General features: G+C 41.2%; 1 protein-coding gene across 2 annotated transcripts in view; it reads left to right on the plus strand.

The window, feature by feature from the left end:
* BMPER (BMP binding endothelial regulator) overlaps positions 1-23,555 on the plus strand; it is a 244,712-nt gene that overhangs the window by 59,327 nt on the left and 161,830 nt on the right. For both annotated transcript variants that reach the window (XM_044246349.1, XM_044246350.1), the window contains exons 5-6: positions 3,160-3,250; positions 7,166-7,248. In XM_044246349.1, coding sequence (XP_044102284.1) covers positions 3,160-3,250; positions 7,166-7,248 — 174 coding nt within the window. The remainder of the gene's footprint in view (positions 1-3,159; positions 3,251-7,165; positions 7,249-23,555) is intronic.

A 23,555-nucleotide genomic window follows, 5' to 3' on the forward strand; every position in this document is an offset into this window, starting at 1 on the left:
ACTCTAGTTGTTACAGGGCTTCAACAGAGCAAGACAAACTAAAGGAAAAATGAGGAATCGAAATGTTCAAACTCCTTTTCTTATCTCTAAAGAAGTACTCAGTTAAAAAATGCTCATCTAATCTTGACATAGTTTAAAAACTCTCCATAGAGAAGATTCTGTTAAATCATTTTACCCCCAGCCCCATTTTACTGTTCGAGGATATGGTCTCACATTTAAAGGGGAAAGAAAGGGGCATCCAGGTGGCTCAGTCAGTTAAGTGTCTACCTGCAGCTCAGGTCATGATCTCAGGGTCTTAGGATTGAGCCTGCATCAGGCTCCCTGCTCAGCAGGGGAGTGTGCTGGTCCCACTTCCTTTGCCTTCCATCCCCCTCACACTCCCCAGCTCATGCTCTGTCTCTCAAATAAATAAACACAATCTTAAAAAAAAATACAGGGGAAAGAAAGATTAATATAATAATGCATATTTCTTTTGGGTCTTACCTCAAGTATACTGACATTTAGTTTACCAAAGTCTGACTTTCATGCAGCCACACTGTTATATACTCACAGTGGGGCACACTTACTCAAAAGATCATCAGTTATTTATTTGGCTAAATGTTCAGTTCACTTGTGTAGTAAATCTACGTTATTTGTGAAAAGAAGCAGTAGAGAGAACAGATGTAAATAATAGATTAAGTGAATCAATAAGTATTTGTTGAATTTTTGCTCTGGGTTATAGATTCAGCCAGCTTCCTGGGACAAAGTGTTGAGAGCAGTGGATTTTAGTAATATCAAAAGTCCCCATTCATTCTAAAATTTGTACCATCCCACCCACACCCTGCTTCTTGACCAGTGAAATTTCCAGTCTGATGGGGCATTCTGAAAGCCCTGCTTACCCTGTCTTTTAAGCAAGACAACCCTGCTGGAGTTGCCTTTTGGAGTGTAGTAGAACATTTTTATGCAAGAGCCAGACCTCTCGAAGATCCTCAAATTGCATGGGCCGTACTTTCAGATGAAGACTTTGTTTGAATTAAACGAAAACTACTATCCGGGAGGAGATATTTTGTTGACTGAATAACACATGAGGCCATTTTCAAGTGTTGACACTGAAACTCCTATCGCCTATCATCTTTGGTCACCAGCCACTCATCAGGCCCACAGAGAATGATGCAGGAGTATCCCATCATTACTGGAAGCGGTCCCGAGGACCAACAGCCCTGGGAGTCAGGAAGTGCCGACTGCAGAGCAGAGCCCGGAGAGGGGGTGCTGCCTACGAAAGACGAACTTTGCCTTTTCGTTCTCCTTTTTTTTAAAAAACTTTGCATAAACAATGAATTCTGGAACATTGAAAAGAAATTAAAAAATAAATAAAAATTAAAAAAACAAAACAAAAAACCAAAGCAAAACAACAAACAAAGAAACTTTGCCTGAGCCCTCCTAGCTAGTTTAGAAATATCATTGCATTCAGTAGTCATAAAAGCAAACCTCTAAGATAGTTATAAAAGCTGTTCCTCTGCTCCTCTGACACCTTCCCACTCCTGCTTCTATTCTTCCTTCTTTAGGGAGTGAGACCTCCTCTGCCAGTGTGGGAAATAGCCACTTACTGGTACCTGTCGGGGAAGGCCTCATGTAAGACATCCTCTACAGAACAGCACTGCTACCAACTCATTAATCTCTTCCCTTCTCAGGGCCCAAGATCAGTATCAGAAGAGAGAGTGCAGCATAGTGAGTACAAAATATGGGCTCTGTCACTCACATAACTTGTTTCTTCATCTCTCTGGACCTCTCAGTCTCATCTCCTGTGATGCGTGGGTCTCCTAGGGTGATGGTAAACATCGCCGAAGATGGTTCTGATAGAGACTGCATACACTGGGCAGGGCTAGGTACCAGACAGGTAACAGCTAGTCAGACTGCCTGGTTTCTTTCCATTTGAGTTGAATTCTAGCTTCTTTCTTAAATCCTCCTACCAAAAGAGTTTCGATGGTGAAACATTTACCTTTATTTTCCACTTTTACTTTCTTACTAAAGAGAAAAATCTGAAGATCACGGACAGGAAATTCATGCTGGGAACAAACCTGAATCCTCCATCTGGATTGCAGATACAAAGGGGAAATTGATCTTGGGCCATAGCTTTTTGCATTTGCTTCAGTTATGTAACTAAAGCACAGATCCTTTTTTGATTTTGTAGATTGTGATGTTTTGATAGTTCTTTTTTTTTTTTTTTCCCCAAGTGTGATAGAGACCACAATAAATTCCTTTGGTAGTGGAATCCTTGGGCCTCACAAATATGAAGACATCTAGGATGTAACATTCCTCGTTGGCCTGAGATAACGTGGTAGCTAATAGGATGAAAAAAGTTGTCTATTTGTCATATTGTTACATTTTTTTCCGACCTGTGCTACCCTTTCTTGCAAAACAAAATAAAACAAACACACAAATCCATATATAAGATGGGTAAAGAATATGGAGGAAATTCTTCAAAGACCAACTCTGAAAATTAATCAAGAAAATGTTTCAACTGACATTAAAATATCTGAATCCCCAGGAAGTTTGCAAATGAATCACTTGATTTCATTATGAAGATCTAAAGGCTCTATTTTTCCATATATAATATGAACTTTAAAGTAGTTTGGTCTAATCTCGTCACTGATGCTTGAGAGCCAGGCTCTCTATGTGAAGCAGAATGAAATTTCTAAGATTGCAGAGCTGGCCTAGATATTTCCAGAAGAGTGGTAAGGAATTAGGTCTCCAGATGCCAGTCTGGGCTATTACACATGTACTCTGTGCCTCATCATTAACGGCTTTAAGTGTAATAACAATTATAGAAAATAAAGCAGTGTTGACAACTTAAAACAATCGTGAATAAGCAGCTAGACTCTGTCAGCTACTGACTGACAGCAAGGCCTTAAATACTAGACCTAAAAGAAAGAATTTTGGACCAAAGAGATAGACCACAGACAGGTCAAGACAGGATTTGTGCTCCAAGTTTGAAAGCATCAAGGCCGTGAGCTGGGGAGATGGGACCTCAATGGTGCCACATCCTCTGGACCTGATACCCACCCTCTTTTGCACTTTTGGTGTTTGGGCTCTTCCCCGATCCTTTGAATACTTTCCCAAAGTGAATCACTCCTCGGTGGGACTTCTGGGCTGACATGTTTGTGGCATTCTGTTTTTCAGGAAGGTGTTGTCACAGAGTCTGAGGTGCGATGTGTTGTTCATTGTAAAAACCCTTCCAGGCATCTGGGAACGTGCTGCCCCACCTGTCCAGGTAACATTCTCAGGAAGGGAAGCCTGCCAGGCTCCCTGCCATGCCACATGACTTTGATATCTCTGTGAGCTCTCTCAAGAAGGCAGGATACTGCCCCCCCAAGACTGGAACTCGTCTCGCTTTGTGTCTATACATCATGGGTGTAGAGAGCAAACTCCTTTGCACAGAAATGTCCGGTTGGACTCTCTGGTGTGCCCGGTTGAATGCAATGTGCTGTAGGTCTTGGCATGTGGATGCTCCAGGCTCCGGAGGCCTGCTTTCCACTCCGCAGGGCCACAGGTAACGCTTACTTTGGAAGGAAAGGCTGTGGCTTTCTCTTGCTTCCAGAAATGTCTTTTTACTGCTTCATATTGCAATATCTTGGCTAGAACGCGCCTTGGTGATGAGGTGACCAGATGTTTTCTGAAAACTGAGAGCTGTGTCCCTAAGTGAATTTAGCTTAGGGTTTTGCTCGTCTCAGTTTTCGATGTGGTGCAATAAGTTGGACCTACTGTCTTTTAAGAGGGCCCCACTGCCTAGCTGACAGCAAAGGGATCTTTCCTTTCCAGTGGCTAGAGTGTTTCCTCTTACTTTTCTGAACAGGATTACAAAGGCCTCCTGCATCTTTTCTTGCCCTTATGTACGAGCCCAGGGATTTTGAGGTGAGAGATTTTTTTTCTGATCCTTTAAGCCCCTGGCCCATGCTCTCAGACAGATGTTCTGAGTTTTGGTTTTACTCGGAGTGCTTTTCCTCACTGGAGGCAGTACTCACAACTAGTACTCATTGCTTTTGAGATTAATCTCCAAAGGGCCATCTGTTCTGCAAAACTTCCTGGAGAATGGCTCAGGTACCATGCTGGGATGCTCTGTGAAGATGAGCCTGGTTCCCTTTACAGGCGGCTGCTCGCCCTCCCCTGCCCCATGCAGTCTGAGACGCACCTGGACCTGAGTCCCTTCCAGAGAGTCCAGTTTTTTCTCGTCTTTAAATGACAATGAGGACAGTTGCTCTCCACTACCTCTAACCTTCCTGAGTTCCCTGGACTGTCTTGATTGAGCCAAACTTCCTTTCCACATTGGGATTTCTGTGAAGCTAACAAGATGAGCTTATAAGAAGGCCAAAAACTGGTTGAAAATAGAAGAATTCTTTCATAATCCAGTTATTTTGTATCTATCAAGCAGAGTTTGCTTGAGTTCCTTTTGCCTCTGAATGCATGAAATGCTTTGTGTTATGGAACCATACTCTTAAATGCCTAAAGTGTCCTTACAAAGTTAGATCAGAGTTCTCTAGGCTGCACATTAGTATCACCTGAGAAGCTTAGAAAAAACCAAAAAACCAAAAAACCAAATCTTGATGCCCTGGGTACATTTCAGACCAATTCTGTCAGAATCTCTGAGGGCAGAAGCCAGGCCTCCCACTTAAATCCCATACACCAGCAAGCTTGAGATGGATAACAGAGCAAATTTTATATGCCATTTGGATTTAAAAATCATTGTAGCCCCTAAACATGAATTCAGTTGTGTTGAAGAGACTGTTGCTTTATTGGTACAGAGTCAACTCAGTGTGTGCAACATCGTTCCTTACTTATGAGATCGTCATGTTTTTAGGCTTGCCTTTGGAAATGCAGGTATACAAACAGCTGAGTGAATTTATTTCAGCAGTTAAGTTATCATATTTGAGCAATTGATTCTTTCATTTGGCTTTTGGTTGAGTTCCCAGGAAGGAAAGGCTGAATTCTGTGATTGCACACACTGCAGTGCTAAGTCCTCACGACCATCCATGGAGGGAGGAGGCACTGTCTGCAGCTCACACAGGAAGAAATGAGACCCAGTAAGACCAAGTACATTCCCAAGCAAGGCCTGTGAGGTGGGCTCGGGGTCTGGCTCTTCCCTTTCTTGGCCACCACACTGCACCACCTTCTCCCTCTGCCCCAAACATACACGATGATACTTGTTCTGCTTGGGACCACAGGCCCTGGGAGACAAATCTTTAAATGTTAGCATGCTAGGGCCATGCACTAGCCCCCCAATCCCTGCGCAGGCTCTGTACCTTTGGTTATGGGGTCAAGAGTCAACTCTGCTCCCACTTTTTAATTTCAAAGGCCAGCCTTTGAGGTGCAAATCAGAAGACTCAGAAGAGCCCAGCCATGTCCAGAATGTATTGTTCTTTGTCTTGGGAGGGATGACTCAGCCAAGTCTAGGTAGGGACAGTTGAAGCAAGCCATGGGGTATTCTCCTTGGTAATTCAGAAGGACTGGCATCTGTCGTTGGTCACAGAATGGTAGTCGGCATAATGACAGACATGTACAGTCTGCGGTCCCTTTCTTCCTGAAACATTTCAGGGCATGCTTGCTGGTGTGCTCTTTCCTTTAGTCTGACTTTACTCAATAATGGTGGGTTGTGATGTGATCAGTTTATGAAGAATTTTCGTTTAAAATTCCCTTATTCAAATTGTCATATGTAGATTGTTGAGGTTAATCTGTCTGGCAAACTGGATGGCAAACCCAGTGTGTAAACATATATGAAAGAACGGAAGACCTTTTGTTGGAAGTGTACTTTGGAAAGAGATACCTGGGCACCTGCTGTTATTAACACTGCTAGGATACAGCCTCCAGGAGGGACCCGAGCTTGCTAAGTCTTTCTGTATCTGTGGGAACAGCACTGGTTGATGGCTAGCTCTGGCTGTGGGTATCAGGTAGACTTTAAAATCACAGTTGCACTCAGTGATTCAACTTCAGACTCAGTAGCATTAGTTCTATGTTTTTCAGTTGAGCAAAGGCCTCCATATTTAGATTTAAAATGAACAGGTCCAGTAGCCAGACTAGGTGGTTATGGATAATACTTGTTTCACCTCATCGGGTACCAAGAGCTTCAGGAGTTTGGTGGATTCTGTTGATGACTGCAGTTGGCAGGACTTAAGTACTTACTCTCAGGGGCAAGAGTCAGTCTCACACAAGAGCCCCTTTGGCTGATTTTTGGCACAACTGGGCTGGTTCCAACACTGCCTACTATGTATAAAGTGACCTTGACTGTTCTGGCAAAGCACTCTATGAGGATGGTCCTGAGGAAAATGGCTTTGGCATTAGCCAACAGTCCTTTCATAGCCTGTTTGACATGGGGTGACTGCCCAGCCTGTGTTTTAGGTTGTTTGTGGGATTTCTTAAGAATACATCAGTGTCCTGAGTGTCTTTCTGAATTGGAGATACTTCCTGGGCTTTTCATCTTATTTTTAGCCAAACTTGGTGGCTAACCCTCTTTAATATCACAGAGGGTGGTCATCTCTTTTCCTGCCTTCCCCCCTCCCTTCTGTGTTGATTCAGCTGGTAGGTCAGAGCCGAGTTTGAATCCCAGCTCTGCTACCTGTCAATTGGGTAAGTTACTTCCTCTCTCTGAGCCATATTTCCCTCATCTATGGAGACCGCGACAAGAGTCCCTGCTTGGTGGGCTCACGGTGAAGGTGGAGTGAGATCAGGGGTACAAAGAGCCTGGTAGGGGCTGGACAATTCCTGAACATTCACCAAGTGACAACTCTTCATGTCACTTTTTCGGTAGCTTGATTTCTCTCACTTGGCCTTCTTTTGTTTGCCTCTTCCAGCCCCTCTGGGTTTAGGTGAGGCTGGTCTGGGTGGTCATGGTGAGCCCCTTAGAGTCATAGGACTCGCTGTTGTGTAGTGTTCCCCTTGGGCTGACCTGGCTTCCACCATCCTGTTCGCTTTCTAGCATCTTTGGGTTTCTGGACACAAGTCAACCTTTTCCACTCCTCTTTTTTTTTTTTTTTAACTATGAAAAAATCTTGTCCTCTGGTTAAAGAGAACACTCTGCTAGGTGGAAATGCAGGTGGGAGGTGGATAAGCAAGATGGATGAGCAGTGGATAGAAGCATAGTGTCAAGCTGAGCAAAAGCTGCTGCCCTAATGCTAAACTTCTTTTCATTTTCCAGGCTGTGTGTTTGAGGGTGTGCAGTACCGAGAAGGCGAGGAATTTCAGCCAGAAGGAAACAAATGTACCAGGTGTTCCTGTGTTGTAAGTACTGCCCTGGATATTCTGTGGGTATTCCTTCTGGTGAAGCATGGCTGGGATCTACCACGAGCAGCCCTGATTCTCTTTACCTTCTCTTCCTCTCCCTCCTGACATGGAATCGAGGAAAAAGCTCATTACTCTAGGGCAGGTTTCTCAACCTTGTCAGTATTGACGTTCTGGGCTAGGTAGGTTTGTGCTGGGGGCATTGGGAATGGATGTTCCTGTGCACTGTAGGATGTTTAGCATTATCCCTGGTCACCACTCATCAGGGGCCAGTAGTACTCCCCCGACCCCTCACTTATGATAACCAAAAGTGTCTGCAGACGTTGCCACCTGTCTCCCGGAGAACAGGATCACATCTGGTTGAAAAGCACTGGTTTAAAGAGTGAGGGAGAGAAGCTGGTTTCCCTCCATCTGCCTTCTTCTTTGGGAGGTTCTGGATTCTCTTTCCTTTGAGGTAGCCATTGAGTTCTTCAGTGCAGTCACATGGGAAGCAGAGCGGGGATAAGGATAGCTTGCCTCAGTATATTCTGTGGGGTGAGAGAACCTGCTAATTTGGTCAGGTTGGTCATTTTCACTGGGGGGATGGATAGGAGGAAATGGGCACTAAACTGTAGAGTCAGGGCAGAATAGGGATTAGTGAGACAATAGACTTGCCTTTCTAAGATTTGTTGACTTGTGAGTCATGTACTAAGGACAGTTTCCAAGTATTTAGCAATGAAAGAAGGAACTTGGTATGTGCCGTAATTTTAAAGGGATCTTTTTAATTAATGTATTTCAGATTTGGAGATCATTGCTGGTGATGGTGATAATGGTGATGATGGGGAGTCTAGTCTTAATCAGTGCTCCACGTTACTTACTATAGGGAGTTATACAACGATATATTTTTTAAAACTTTTAATCCTTTGTAATGAAGAACATATACTATGCATATCAGAGTATTAAAAAAAACATACATGGAGAACTCCAGTATCCTAATTTCACTAAAGCAGAATCTGTGGATCATCATGAATCATAACATTTGCCATTTCTCTACATATCTTTTCTAAAATCTTTCCCTTGTCCTACATCACTCATTAAAGTGAACGTGACCAAGGATGATGGTTTTTATATGGGGTAGAAGAAGGAAAGGAAGGGAGGAAGAGAGAGGAAACATATAAAAGTTATGTAGTATGAGATGTATTATACCCATAATATTATAATAATATACACAAATATGAAAGTGATTTCTTGATGAAAATGGACAAGAGTTTGCATATTCAGACTCAACTGTCATGTTTTTCTCCTCTTGCTAATTATGGTTAAATAGCTTTATGTTATTTTTTCACTTAAATAAGCCATTAATAATAAGCCCATTTCTTTTTTTATTTCTTCCATATTGGTAAAGTTTTCTGGTAATTTTTAAAGTAAACTGGGTAAATTGAAGGAAAAAAAGGCACATTTCAGTAGGTAAATTTTATTTATTTTATTTTATTGGAAAGATATAATTTATTCATTAGAGAGAGGGAAAATGAGAAAGAGCATAAGAAGGGGGAGGGGCAGGCAGAGGGAGAGGGAAAAGTAGGCTCCCTACGGAGCAGGGAGTTGGACATGGGGCTTGATCCCAGGAATCATGGAATCATGACCTGAGCCTAAGGCAGACTCTTACCAGGCTGAGCAACCCACCCACCCCTCAGTAGGACATTTTAAATCTGTACCTGCGTGAACTTTCACATAAAGGGGTGCCAAGATTAGGCAGCTAAGCCTCCTTGGGGAGGAAGTTCTGAAGATTGCAAGAGGATGGAAGTCTCCTGCAGTTTTACCAATGACAATCATACACAGTGATCTAATGTCAGGAACTGGAAACGAGTTTAGAAACTATACACACAGGGGTAACAAACTCAAATGTGTGTTCAAGGTATTCAGCTTTCCTGTGTTTGTAAGCACAAAGCATGTTGACCAAAACATACCTGGGGCCCAAGTTCAGGCCCTTGGAAGTCCTGCTTTCATTTTCAGTTTAAAAAATGAAAATCCAAAGATGTTACTTGCCTGAGCGTTCCTGCTAGTGAATTTTCTCCAAACCTATATTCTGTATCTTTTCTATAGTCCTGTATTTTAATTTCCTAATTCCTTAATCCCATATTCTTTCCAGTTCTGTGCACTGCCACCCTTAGCACATTAGGGACAGTGAATGGCTTTTTCTTATGTTCCTGATGTCAGTCTCGAAGCTAATGGAGTAAGGAGAAGAGAGGAAGGTGCTCTCCCTTGGGGATAGGACATTTGTCCGTAGGCTTAGATATGAGGAGAGCCATGAGAGCAGTTTTTCTTTTTGTGAGTACAAAATTTAAGACGTCAGGTTTGTTTTTTTGTAGCTTGTTATGAAAATAATCTGGTTTTTAATATTCTTTCATTTGTCACCTTTTGACGTGGTACACTAAAAGAAAAAAAGATCATGTCTTGGCAGCAAATAGTCCTGTTTTGAGAGTGGTAACCATAGATATTTGCTTTAGAAGTAATATGGCAAACGCACAAACCGCCAGCCCTGGGACCATGAGGCCCAGAGTTCGCTGCCGAGCAGCAGGTTTGGAGGCTTTTGCATGGAAGGTGCGAGGGGGAACGAGCTGTCATCTTGCTGATCGAGGGGGCAAAACTGGACAAATGCTTTGGACAGGACCAGTATGAGGCTAAATGCTGGGGAGGCTCTAGGAAGAGGTGTGGAGTATAGATTTCTCTGTGAGAAAAAGACGACTATGTATAATAACCTATGTGCTTTGGTAAAAAGGAAAGCGATGCTGTCCTGTGAGAGATCTGAACACATGTATTCATTTGAGCATGTATGTGGTATCAGTGTGCGCATGTATTTGTATGTGTATGTGTCTGTATCTGTGAGTGTGTGTATCCACATAAATATACAAGTCTATATAATCATGCCTACAAATAGAAATACAAACCCACACATGTCCATGAAATAGACCCTGAGACAAGGATTTGCAAGTAATTCATTTCCGTGGGAGAGACACAGGACGCTGGCTGAGGAGTGTGGTGATGACATGAGGAGGGGAGGCAGTCAGTGGAGGGGATGTCACCAAACAAATACCAGTGTGCTTGGCCAGAGTGCATTCCTGCTGGGCAAACCAGAAACCAGTGTGAGATTCGTGCCTCAGAATTTCCTGCCTGAGAGGACAGGGAGAGAAGATATATTTACAGTAACTTCCATCTGCTCGAGAGCGGGGTTGATCGGGTACCATTCTGAGGCTGCCGCTCAGGGGACGAAGTGACCTCTAGCCCAAGAGGAAGAAACCTAGGTGTGGGCAGCTGGAAGTCCGGCGTGTGCACTCGTGTGCTAAGTGTGGGAGGGTGGCGGTGGGGCAGCAACCCAGTCAGCTACGGCACAGTTATTCATGTGTGTATATGGTACACACACACACATACAAACTATACTTTATTTTTTTATTTTTTATTTTTTTTATTTGACAGAGAGGGAGATCACAAGTAGGCAGAGAGGCAGGCAGAGAGAGAGAGAGGAGGAAGCAGGCTCCCCGCCGAGCAGAGAGCCCGATGCGGGACTCGATCCCAGGACCCCGAGATCATGACCTGAGCTGAAGGCAGCGGCTTAACCCACTGAGCCACCCAGGGGGACATGTGAGCTGGGAGGGACAGAGGGACGGGGAGAGAGAGAATCTTAAGCAGGCTTCATGCCCAGTGTGTAGCCAGATAAGGGGCTCGATCTCATGACCCTGAGATCATGGCCTGAGCCAAAATCAAAGGTTGGACACTTAACTGACTGAGCTGCCCAGGCGCCCCCAACACATGAATATATTTCTATCTCTGGATATGTTTGTGTATATGTGTGTGCATATGTATTAAAGGTATAGATTCATACACACTGGAAGGTGGAACACTGGAGCACCTGTCTTTTCCTTTGCTCCTATTGCTACCTGGTCCAGAATTCCTTTCCTTTCTTTCTTCACCTGGTGTTTGAGATCTCAGAGTGATTATCACCATCCTTTGCAACTTGTTGAATGCATTGTTTCCCAGATAGTGGGAGCAATGTTTTCTAGTTTGTGTTCCTGAGGCTCAGGTCTCTCACTGGCTAGCTCGCCTGCCCTCTTTTGCTCCCTCCTTCTCTCACACACGCACACACCCATACACTTCCAGGTAGCAGGCTGTAGCATGATTACTGTATTAGACCATGTGCTCCATCAGGAGAGAGCCACGTCTCCTAGGGCACATCTTTCTAACCTTGGTACGTAGTGCTGTGAGTGTTCAGTGATGTTAGCATTTTTTTATATTGCTGTCTTGTGACTTTACAACCCAGTGATCTCTTCTCTTCCAGTGACACTTCTGCCCTTTTGAGCTGGCAACCCCTTCTTGCCTGGGAGAATGGTTCTTGTATGTAGAAATCCCATTCTCATTAGATTTCTGTTCGCCTGGGAGACACCCTAAAGAGTCATGTACACACAAAACATCCCTACTGTATGTTAAGCGGTCTCTGATGGATGACTTGCCAACTCTCTGGGGTGTTCCTTGCTCTCGAGTAAATATTGCACATACCATGTGGCTTATATTTTATATCTGACCCTTTTAGTTACACCCCCCAAATTTGTGAAAATTGGTCTACCCATGTTTTTGTGATGTGGTGACAGGGGCAGACCACCAGAAAGACATTTCATCTTCTTGAGATGGATTCCTTAGATAATGAAACAAATGCCTTGTGCATGATTTTACATCCTTGGTTTAGGTCAGGACAGTATATATGGCATTCCAGACAGTTGAGAACATGCTAACATTTGAAGATATCTGGAGAGGATTTCACAACCTCTTGCTCTTACTCATTCCAGAAGCAGAGCATCTAACATTTTTAGGTGTGAATATCATCATGACTCACACAGAAAATGCAGTGCTTTCCTATCACTTGTTAAACTATATAATCCCATCTACCCATTGCATGAATAAGAGAGCCAAGAGAATTACTTCTCCAGAGTCCCAATACTAATGGGGGCGGGGGTGAAAACTCGAGTTCCTTTGGCTGTTCCATACAGTTGGCTGAGCCATATGGGAGTGCATTCCTTATGGCATATGTTCAGTGTGAATAAGTCCTACATTCATTTTTAAATGGAAAGAAGATGATTCTTTCCTAATACAGAGGCAAAGAATTATTTATAAAGTATACCAAGCATTGGTTAGAGCACACATCTGTTTCTTTTTGGTTTAAGCATGAGCTTTTACTGCCCGCCTAACTGGACAGCACACTGTTCTGTATGCCTTTGTTCAGTCAAATTTTCAGGGAGCAGGATGGTGGCAGTTGGCACAGACATTTCTGTAAAATCCGATGTCTGCAGACTTGTAAGACTAAAGACCAAGGTGCCAATGAGAGATGTTTGTGTTCTCTTTTACCAAACTATTTTAAGAACCCTATGGGCTCAGTGTTCTTGGAAATTCCTCACTGAAGGGAGTAAAGCCCGCAGAGTTTGTAGGATACTCTTAAAAGAGTGGCAAGTCCTCAGTCTGCAAAACCAGCCAAATTAACTGGCCAAGATCAATTACTTTTGCTGACAAAGGCGTATTAAGTTCAGAGGATTTTTACTAATAAACATGGGTTGTTAATGGGCTGTCTGTGATGAAGGAGCTGTACTTTACTGGCTCTTAGAAGCCATGAAGTCCATAAACACCTTTGCTCTCACTTACACTTTAGATACTGCGAAGTGCTGTCTCCCAGGGAAAGTGAAACTCCTTGGAAGGTTATTTGAAGAGAACAAAGCAAATGGAGATCTTCATGGTTTCTGCTCCTCTTAAACCAAATTCCTTAAGATGGTCTGATAGCCTGGCATGATCTGACCTCTGCCAAGCTCTCTGGCCTCATCACTGGCCTCCCATGTTCTCTCTGCTTTGGTCCCTGGGCAGATCCTCAGAGTTCTCACTACAAAGTATGGACCCAACAGTCGTGTTGGTCTCACGTGAGAGATTGTTGGAAATGCAGAATCCCAGGCCCTATCCCATACCCATTGAATTGAAATCTGACGTTTAATAAGACCCCAGGAGTATTTACTTGCCAGGTAAAGTTAGAGTAGCACTGGTCTAATATCTCATTGCCTTTACCTGGGCTGTCTTTTCTTCTCTCCTTTCCTCTCTGTATCATCCCACATACCCAGCTAATACCCACTCGTCCCACATTTGGAAGTCCAAACATTCCTTCTTTAGGGAAGCTTGATCTGATTCTCCAGATGAGATCAGATCATGTTGCTAAATCTTTTAGAGTAGCCCGTACTTTACTTCCCAAACATTTGAAGTGATTTATAATTAGAGTTTTTATACGTGATGATTTTATCTAACTCCATGAGGGTACAGTGCTTTGTATCCTTACAGCTTGATATGTAATGGGCATGCACAATAATTGCTGAATTCATGAACAAATGACTCCTAACTTTGCTTTTCCTTTCTTTCCCCATTGCCCCTTTCCCCACTCTGCTACTTCGGTTTCCCCCTGCACATTTAGTCTTTGCAAGTTCAGCAGGGAATAGAGAGATGCACATCATGGTAGATGAGCTCAGAAAGGAAGATGGATTGATGTTCAGCTGCTGTAACACTTATAATAAATTGCTTTGTATGGAATGTGGATGACCTCTCTGGAGATATCTTCTTTGGAAAGTGCTCCTAAAACCTCAAAGATTCTTACTACTCATGGCAGCTGGAAAATGCAGTGGCAGGAAGTACTTGCCAATGTTCAGGGCAGAGCTTTGGAAAGAGTGATTCTGTACACTCAGAGTTGAACCTGCTCTGAAGTAAGGGAGAGATGTGCCCAACCTCTCCCTGTTCCAGCATGTTCAGCTTCAGATTTCTCTTCCCTATGATAGGAAGCCGTGGGACATCTCCTCATCTCTGTGGTCACGTGATGCCATGGCAATCCAAGTCCCATATTCCCAACGACACTGCTGCTCCTCTTGCATGGAGACTTGGGACCCTCCGTGCTTGAACCGTCTCACAGGACCTCTCTGACTTGTTGTAATACATGCAATTTGGCACATTTTAGATCCAGGCTGTCATTACATCTTTCTTGTCCACAGGGAGAAATTTGGCTACATCTGGGCAATAAATTGGAGAATTGAGCAATTGTCAAGTGAATTGGATTAATGTGGGCAGTTTATCTAAATGGTGTGGGCCCCAAGCCCTCACAATAGTTTTCAAAAGTAATCTGAAATACTGGTGTAATTGCTGCAGTGTATTTTGCACTGTGGTTGTACCGTCACCTTGAGGACAAAAAATTCTTGGTTTTGAACAGTTGTTGAAAAAAGGAGTCTTTTCTTTAGGGTCTGGATAGAACTCAACCACTAGGAGGGGATTCCAGCTTGTTTAGGAAAGTGGCTGGGGCTATGCTTGGCTTTGCCTAGACCAGGAATTTCTGAATCTTGGTGTTTTATGTTTGAATGAATCTGAGCACTTGTGATCTGTCAGCTGACTTGTATGGAAAGGTCTATTGTTATGGCATTCTCTTTATATTGAATTCATAAATGTACAAGTATTGTTATGGCAGTGTTAAATTCTTGCTTCTTTAAAGTATCACCAAAATGACCTGTTTCTAAAGCAAAACCAAGTGTATTGCTTACTGTGTTTATTGATCATTACCTTGACAGAGCCTTAAAATTATGTCTTAGAAGGAAGACAAAGATGAGATATTTATGAGATTTGGGGGGCATCTAGTTTAAGGTGGGTTTTACTGTAAGTTTTTCTCTTGATTTGGATTGGTGCACTGATACACTAATATGATATACTAGTCTAGAATTGGTAGGGACAGTAAGGCAGGGGCTCCAAGGCATGTCTTAAAGAGTTCATGAGCCTAGATGAGTTGTCTATGTTACTAGTTGAGTACTTTCAACGAGTTCCTGCAATCAACAGGAAGCTCAATTTTTTTGATGTTAAAAAGACTGGGAATAACTGGGAATAATATTGTATATTTTAAATCCTATTTTGGCCCTGCCTCATGTGTTTTCAGTCTAAATATTGGATTTTAATCCCTACTATGTCTTTATTTTTTGGTAGTTTCTAAGCTTTCTTATGCATATTTCTTTATATAATTTATAACTGAAGCATCCTATAAAGTTATTTTTCTGTGTAGGGAGCCACCATCTTGGAAATGAACCCAATGGGGAAAATAGTTGGAAAGGAAATTTCTTGTATGACATTTGAACATTCATAGGAAAACACATAGTTTGAAAAGAGATCAGTGAATGATTTATTTGCAGAGTAATTATTGTTAAAAATAGCTGCTTTTACTGTATATGCTCTGTGCCAGATACATACAATGATTTAATGTTAATTTTCAAAATTGTTCTGCAATCTAGGGAGGCATTAGCCCCCTTTTTCGATGAAGAAATTGAGATTCTGAGAAGTTCAATAGCTTGCCTAAGGCCAAAGAACTAATAAGAATTGAAATCTTGAACTGCTTGATTATAAAGCCACATTGCATTTCTCTCCCATCTACCCTCCCTCCTCTGGACCAATCAGTATAATTTTGAGATATTATGTATGATTGTAGACATTCAGAAATGGGAAATGGCACTTGAATCTATGGAGTGAAGAGCAACAGACTTTTTGAGGGGAAATAATGGTGAGTTGAGCATTTACAAAGAACCCCAGTTCTGGTGCAAGAGGTACAAACACAATAAAAGTGTGAATTACACTTCTGTTTCAGAGGCTCACAGGTTTAAGCAAGTTTAAACTCATACCAGGTTTCAGCCTTGAGCGTTCAGCCTAAGGATTTGTCATTGTGATGCCAGAGTGGATGAAGAACATGTATCTGTTACCCTCACATCAGATGGAGAATGGAGACGCTATGATCTATGGTGCATCTACTCACCAAGAACTTATGAATACACAAAGAAAATGTGAGAGTTGTTGGGACAGAGCCATTCTCACTGCTTCTGCTTCCAAAGATGGATAGAAATAAATGTTTATCTGATGGGGCCCGTCTATCCTCTGCAGTAGTCACCAACAGAGTCAAAGCAGCAATTTGGGATAGCCCTCTTTGGAGATTATATAGAGGAGTTGGATTCAAGTGGACAAGAGGTTCAGTGGTTCTGTGAGTGGAAATTCATCCTCTTGGTAGAACGAAGCATGTGTATAATTGTTTTTGAGTAATTGCTTTCTACTGTCCATCTAAGAAACGAATGCATTTGCATAATCGAGCGGAGTTTGGAATAGAGATTGAGAGCTGGTAGGAAAATGAGCTCTGTCGGTTAAACCTCCTCCCACTTATCCTTGCAAAGATCATTCCTTTGATTTTTCCTTTACCTTTTATTCTCTTTAAGTTGTATCACCTGATGAGCTGTTTTTATCTCTGAAAAAACCCAGGAGAGAAATTGATTTTACTAAATGCTGAAGAATTTCCCAACTATTTAGCCATTCCTCCTTTCATCTTTCCATCCATCACTTGTCTCTACAGCCAGCCAATCATTATTCATTTAATTGATTGTCTTCTATGTGTTAGACACTATATTAGGCACTGAGTGCTCAAAGATGAAGGGGATTTCATTTTTTATCTCCAGACAGTTATAGTCTATTGACTTGGGTATATTAAAAATAAACCCCAAATTAGTCCATCATGCAGCACTTTTTTGTGTACAAAGTATCAAATGATATTATATGATAATATGTGCTAACTATAAGATGGATGATAATTACATAAATTCTAGGTGGACTGAAAAATAGAAATAATGGTACAATTCAAAGATAACCATTGTTAATATGATTTGATATATTTCCTTACAACCTTTTTTCTTCATATCTACATATAGTTATATAATTAGGTAGGATCATATCCTCTACACTGTTTTGCATGTTGGTTATTTTCATTTATCATCATATTGTGAATATATCTTCATTCCATTAAAAAGTCATTGAAAATTGAAAAATATTTTTAACAGCTACATAGTATTCCATCAGTATACTACGATTTATTTAGATTTTTTTTGGTATTAAAAAACTAATACTGTTTTCAGTTTTCACTGATATGAGTGACATAACAAATATCTTTGAGAATTAATCTTTCTTTGTTTCTCTGATTGTTTTCTTAGGCTAAATTCATAGAGGTATAATTAGTGGATCAGGGATACAGACACTGCCGTGTGTGTGTGTGTGTGTGTGTGTGTGTGTTGCTAAAATATCTCATGTAAGAGATGTCCTGATTTCCACTTCATTCTGTAGCCCATAGGTGTATATATTCCTGTACCAAAACTGTTTTCCCACTTTAGAACCTTGTTTTCATTGGCATTTGACTTCTGGAACTAAACATTTTTTTAATACATCAATTAGTCAATTGTGTTTATTCTGTAACTTATGTTTTTATTTCTCATTTTTCTATAGAGTAGTTAAAATTCTTTTGAAGTTTATGTCTGTATGAAGGATATTCATCTTCCCCTACTTACATTAAGGTACATTTTTAAAAACACTGAGAAAAATGCTGTGTGTGTAGTTTGACCTTAGTCTGCATGTTGATTGTTGGATAATGGCAGAGTTTGCTCAAATCCCGTGTGTTCTTCCAATCTTTTCTCTTCAAATCTTGATCCAAACATATTAATAAAGAGAAAAGTGAGTCAACATTGTTAGCTCCCAAACTTAATTAATCCAAGACTTTTCTTGATTTCAGCTCCTCTCTTTCCATCTCGGATCTCTTCATTTTGAGATAGTGATCTTCTGTACCTGTTCCCAGACTGAAGTGAAATTCTTCTTTGGTTTCCTACAGTGCCTCCTCCCTACCCCATGGCTCTGCAGCCTCCCAACTCTCTGTCTCCTTACAGTTTTCTGGCTCAGAGTGAGAAAGATCCCTCCTGCTTTCCAGGCCTGTTCTTCCATGGGAGCTCTTGTTCCCATCCTTTCCTACCGTCCCTCCTTCTGTGTTTTAGATTTTGTTTTCTTGTGGATAGGCATAAAGTGCCTTACACCTTTGAGTGCAGTGTCTTGCACATAGGGAACAGTAAATATTTGACTAAATGTCTAGTCTTATAGTTTTTGATTTGAGTATCCATGTTTTTGAAAATGAGTTATATGATCTAGAACCTTCTACCTTCCTAGTTGGGATTTTATTTCAGTCTTGAAGGCAGTAAGCTACATATTCACTTTTTTCTTTTAGTAAGCATAGTGACATGAAGGGTTTATGATAAACCTGTAGGGGAAAGAGAAGGCAATCTAAAGCATAAAAAAAAAAAAAAACTGGCAAGGAGACATCTGAGTATGAAGAGGTAGGGGTGGGGGTGGGCTGAGTTCTGAGTCCTCAGCCTCATGGGAGGGCAAGTGTCAGAAAGTTATCTCCCTGTGGTGTGTGAGGACAGGAAAGGAAACATACATTAACAAGAGTGAAAAGAAATATCCCATTTGGTCAACAAAATAGAATAAAATATTAGTGTTGTGATACTTTAGACTATTTCCAGACACTTTTGATCTTTTCTCCATTATGAGAACTTAATTTTTTATTTTAAATTGATACTAGGGTCTTGCTCCTCTCTTTCTTTTTTTCCATGTTCCTGCTTTATGGCTTCTCCTCTCCTCCCTTTGCTCTACCACATCTTTTTCGTTCCATCCTGCTTCCATTTTCCCTGTCATTTCCAGTCCCCCTGGAGCTGTCCTTCTTTTGTTCTCATCAGTATCTTGGCATGATAGATAGCCTGTTTCAGTGAAGTAGCATAATTCACTTTCATTGCCATCTTGGTCTCTCCTTGAATAACTGTCCCAGAGTTCTGTGCGCGCTAGATATTCTGGAATTATCTTTTGAATGAGTTGATTACCCATTTTGGCACCTTTTAAATGTCATTCAAATGTTCGATTTGGAGGGTAGCCGTGCTTTTGTGGTCCTGTGAATGGCTTCAATTACCACCATTCTCTTTGAGTGGACTTTTAAATGATACCACTTGTTTAATGTAAGCAATAATGTGTTTGGATTGCAGGGAGCCACCGTGCTCCCAAAGATTGGGGGATACCAGACCACAGACACACAGAAGAATATTTCCCCTAAACACATCCAACATTGTCTTCTAAAGCCCATCTCTGGGGCTGCACTGAGTCAGTGCGGTGAATCATCCCTTGTAAACTACCTAAATTCTTACTGTGGTTTAGAAGGGCCAGCTTGAAATATTGAGCAGATTTTGCTATTTGGAAGGGGGACAGGCCTCCAGGATCTGGATGAACCTTCTGTGCAAGGAGCACCATGAAATGTATAAACAACCCAGAGTTATATCCAGTGTCAAACATTATCTATCACGTAATTCTATGCACTGCTGTTTTGCCTTGTGCCTCTTCTGTTCTCTGTGATATGCATCAGAATCAGACAACGTGATCATGATTAACAATATTCTGTTCCAGATGTCCTGTGTGGGGACTTTTTAAACCTCTGAGTATTGCTGGAGTTAAACGCAAGGAAAAACTGCTACTCAGAATGAACGGAAAGAAAGGTCATAGCTTGTCCATGACATTTTCTTTAGTGAGAAGAAAAAGGTACCTGTTTCATTTTTGGTGTGATTAATATAAATTTGTGATGTAGTCAAACACAAATAAAAGCAGTTACCCATTGTATGGCAGTATACTTTGGTTATATTTTAAGAATGAAAATTCAGTAATAGAAAAGCTACTTTTTAATTTCAAAATGAGTATGAAAATTTACTCTCACCACATCATTCATACTGATACACATCTTACTTTTTTCATGCTTTAATCTGACAAAATAAGTTTTAATATACTTTCACATTTTGGTTGTCGGGCTATGTTGACTTTAGGGTTCTTTTCCCTCACCAATCTGAATTTATGAATGTGATTGGTAGATGACAGGAGTGACAGTTCTTGACATTGGTGGAAAATGTGTTTCTTTTCAGTTTCAAGTTCAAGCAAAGGAGAGGGAGAGTACTCTTGAGAATTTTTGGTTTTGTTATTAGGTTTTCAGCATCCATAATATTCATAGGCAATGGACACAGCTGTCTTTAATAACTAAGCACACTAACTGAAAGAACAGAACGCACGCCAGAAAAACATCAGGCTGTAAGGATTTTTTCCAATGCAAAAATTTTCATATATTGAAGCAAGATTTCATTTATAACCAAACTGGATGTTTACTCTGAATTTCTATCAGTTAAGTAAAAGCATTTGACCAAGTGCTAGGAAAAGTGCAATGAAGTTTTTGGTATTTTTAAAAGTTTTGCCCTTGCTACTATATTGCTCTGGATGGTTTTAGAGCCTGCAGATGTGTTCTGTCTCCCTCAGGGTGCATTGTTGTGGGCAAAGGTCACTGGCCAGGCTGAGGAGAACTGGAGTCCTGTCCTACTTCTGTCACTGGCCAGTTTTGTGACCCAGAGCCTTCCCACTAACCTCTATGAGACTCAGTTTCCTCATAAGTAAACTGGGGCTTGTTAGAACCTTCTCAGTTCTAGAATTTCCTGACTCAGAAAACCTCTTAATTTTCCCAGGAAGCAGGTTATTTGACATACTCTAAATACAGGTTAATGGGATTATTTTTCTAATATAATAATAGGTCCTCACTACATTTTGGATTTTTTTTAAAAAAATAATGCATTGATTTTTAAATTATTCATAGTTAAATTTGCTCTCTTCATTATACATATCTGTGAGTTTTGACATCTGCAGTCATATATTTTAAATAGTTAATGTTATTATAAATTATATTCAGAGATGCAAAAAAATCTACCTATCATTGTAGCTATACCACAAGTTATATTAAAAAACTAAGAAGATAATCTAGTTTTGACTCTTCAGTCATAAAGCTTCTCTGAAATATCAAAACATGTCTGGTGCCTCCAATAAGTCTTGAGTGAGGAGGAAGAGGCTCTTATCCATTTTGGATCTCATGAAGGTCTTCATTCATGAAATGTATTCATGGATTTTGTTTGCATAACAACATAATGATTAGAAATAGAAGAAGCTTCCCCCCCTCCCCAAATAACGGGTAAGACAGTATAACAGGATGGTAGTGAGGGCCAGGAATGGAATAGAACTCCAGCGGCTGGGTTCTGTCACTTCTGTTGCTGAATGTGTAGGTTGTAGCTTATTATACGGCCTTACATTCCTTGCTCAGGGATGGAAAGGCATTTCAATGGCTTCAACATGTTTCCACATTGGTGTAAAACCAAGTAGTATGAGATTAAAGGTTTTCTGGTAGAGTTTTGAGGTTCTCTAAGGAGAGTTCCTTGGCCTTTTCAGGTGTGTTCGTTCCTGGAGACCTGTGCAGATGTTAAGTGTTGTTCCTTCCCCATGTTAACTCTTGTTTTTTTTCCTCATCCTGGGTATTGTCCAATCATTGGCACAGAAGACGCTTGAGTTTAACACAGGGTGTGGGGTAGCCATGACCATAATATTAATAGAGCCAGGGATTAACAAGTAAATTCTGGATATTCCGCCCAGGATCTGGCCAATGGGCTCTGGTGGGAGGACATAGTCTTTGGAGTTAGTGGGTAATTCAGCTCTGCTCCTCTAGCAAATGAATATACCCCTGAGCCTCACTTTCTTCATTCATAAAATAAGGGACCCCTTCTTGGCAAAAATTATCCAGGAAGATTATGTTTTCTTCCTCCATCTAAATATGGTTGCCATAGCAAATAGTACCTACAAAGCTGTTCCATGCCGGAAGAGTTTTACGCAAAATGAAAAGATAAGGATCTCTTGCTTCTTGTTGTAGAGATAAAATCAAAGATTTCAAAGAAAATTTAGGGCTTTGGACCCCCCCACCCCCATGTTTTTTTTCTTGTTTAAATAAAAGAAGTCCCAGATGGCTGTGAGGATTTCATGGGATGGTTCATAAAAAGTGTCCTGCCTAGTTACAGCACTTAGTAGATGCCTTCCCTTTCTTGCAGGGCTGAAGAAGTTTTAATTATAGTCCTTTCAGTGGTAACCTGTTTGAATTTAGGACTTTCATTTATATATCAAACCTAAATATTTTATTTTATTTTTTAATTTTTTTAAAAGATTTTATTTATTTATTTGACAGAGAGAGATCACAAGCAGGCAGAGAGGCAGGCAGAGAGAGAGAGGAGGAAGCAGGCTCCCCGCTGAGCAGAGAGCCCGATGCGGGACTCGATCCCAGGACCCTGAGATCATGACCTGAGCCGAAGGCAGCGGCTTAACCCACTGAGCCACCCAGGCGCCCAAACCTAAATATTTTAAACCAGAATTTCCTGTATTGGTTTCCTGAGAAGAAACCGACCAGATAGCTTCTTGGTGTCTTATTATTGCCTTCCTACACAAGGTGGCATGAACAAGCTGCCTCTTTGCCTTGAAATGCCAGTTCCTCTCTTTTTGCTCACAGGGAGACAGTATTCTACACTCTAAGTCATTCTTTCTCTTCATTTAAGGAGCTGCTCTGTCTCCTTAGTTACCTTGGGAATTTCTAAGCACTATTCTAGCAGTATTCTAACCCAGCTCTGTCCAGTGAAAATAGGAAGTGAGCCACACTTGCAATTTTTAATTTTCTAGTAGACACATTGAAAGAAATAAGAAACGGGTGAAATAATTTTAATAATACACTGTATTTAACCCATTGTTTACCAAATATTATCATTTCAATATATAAGCATTATAAAAATCTTTATGGAACATTTTACATTTTTTTTTCTTATTTCATACTACATTTTCAACTCTGGCATGTATTTCATACTTATTTCAGACTAGCCGCATTTCAAGTACTCAGCAGCCCTGTGGGGAGTGGCTACCATATTGGACAGCACAGGTATAACCAATGCTGAAAGCTACAGAAGAAGCAGATCCCACATTCACACTCGACAGGACCTTCCCTCCTGCCCAATACCATTACATGCCATACTGATATTCCATTTGCTGTCTGTCTGGTTGATATTGTGCCAAGAAACCAGGATGAAGTAAACATGGACGTTAGTTATTAGCTAGAATAATCCTTTCTAAAGGTTTGCCTCCTTCTGCTCTGCGTCCTCCATCGGTATCATTTCTTCTTCAGGGTTAAAGCTAAAGTTCTGCCCCCAAGCTTATCTTCCAGTGCTCCCCCCTTATATACACCTTTCCAGACACACTAGGCTTCTTGCGATTCCTCAGACATGTCAGGCACTATCATCTCATGTCTTTTGTATTTGTGGACCCCTCTACCTGGAATGTTCTTTCCCAGATGTCCAGGTCTGGCTCCTTCATCTTCTTTAAGGATTTGCTTGAAAGGCACCTTCTTAGTGAGCTCTTTCCCCACCAATACCATTTAAATGGTGACCCTAATTTGCTACCAACTACCTCTGCCATCTGACACTCCTTATCAAATAGATCTTATCTATTTTTTCCTATAGCTTTTTTACTGCTATCTGATAAGCTTGGTTTTTTTC

This window comes from Neovison vison, chromosome 4 (assembly GCF_020171115.1).
Source record: "Neovison vison isolate M4711 chromosome 4, ASM_NN_V1, whole genome shotgun sequence".
NCBI classification, from domain to species: Eukaryota; Metazoa; Chordata; class Mammalia; order Carnivora; family Mustelidae; genus Neogale; species Neogale vison.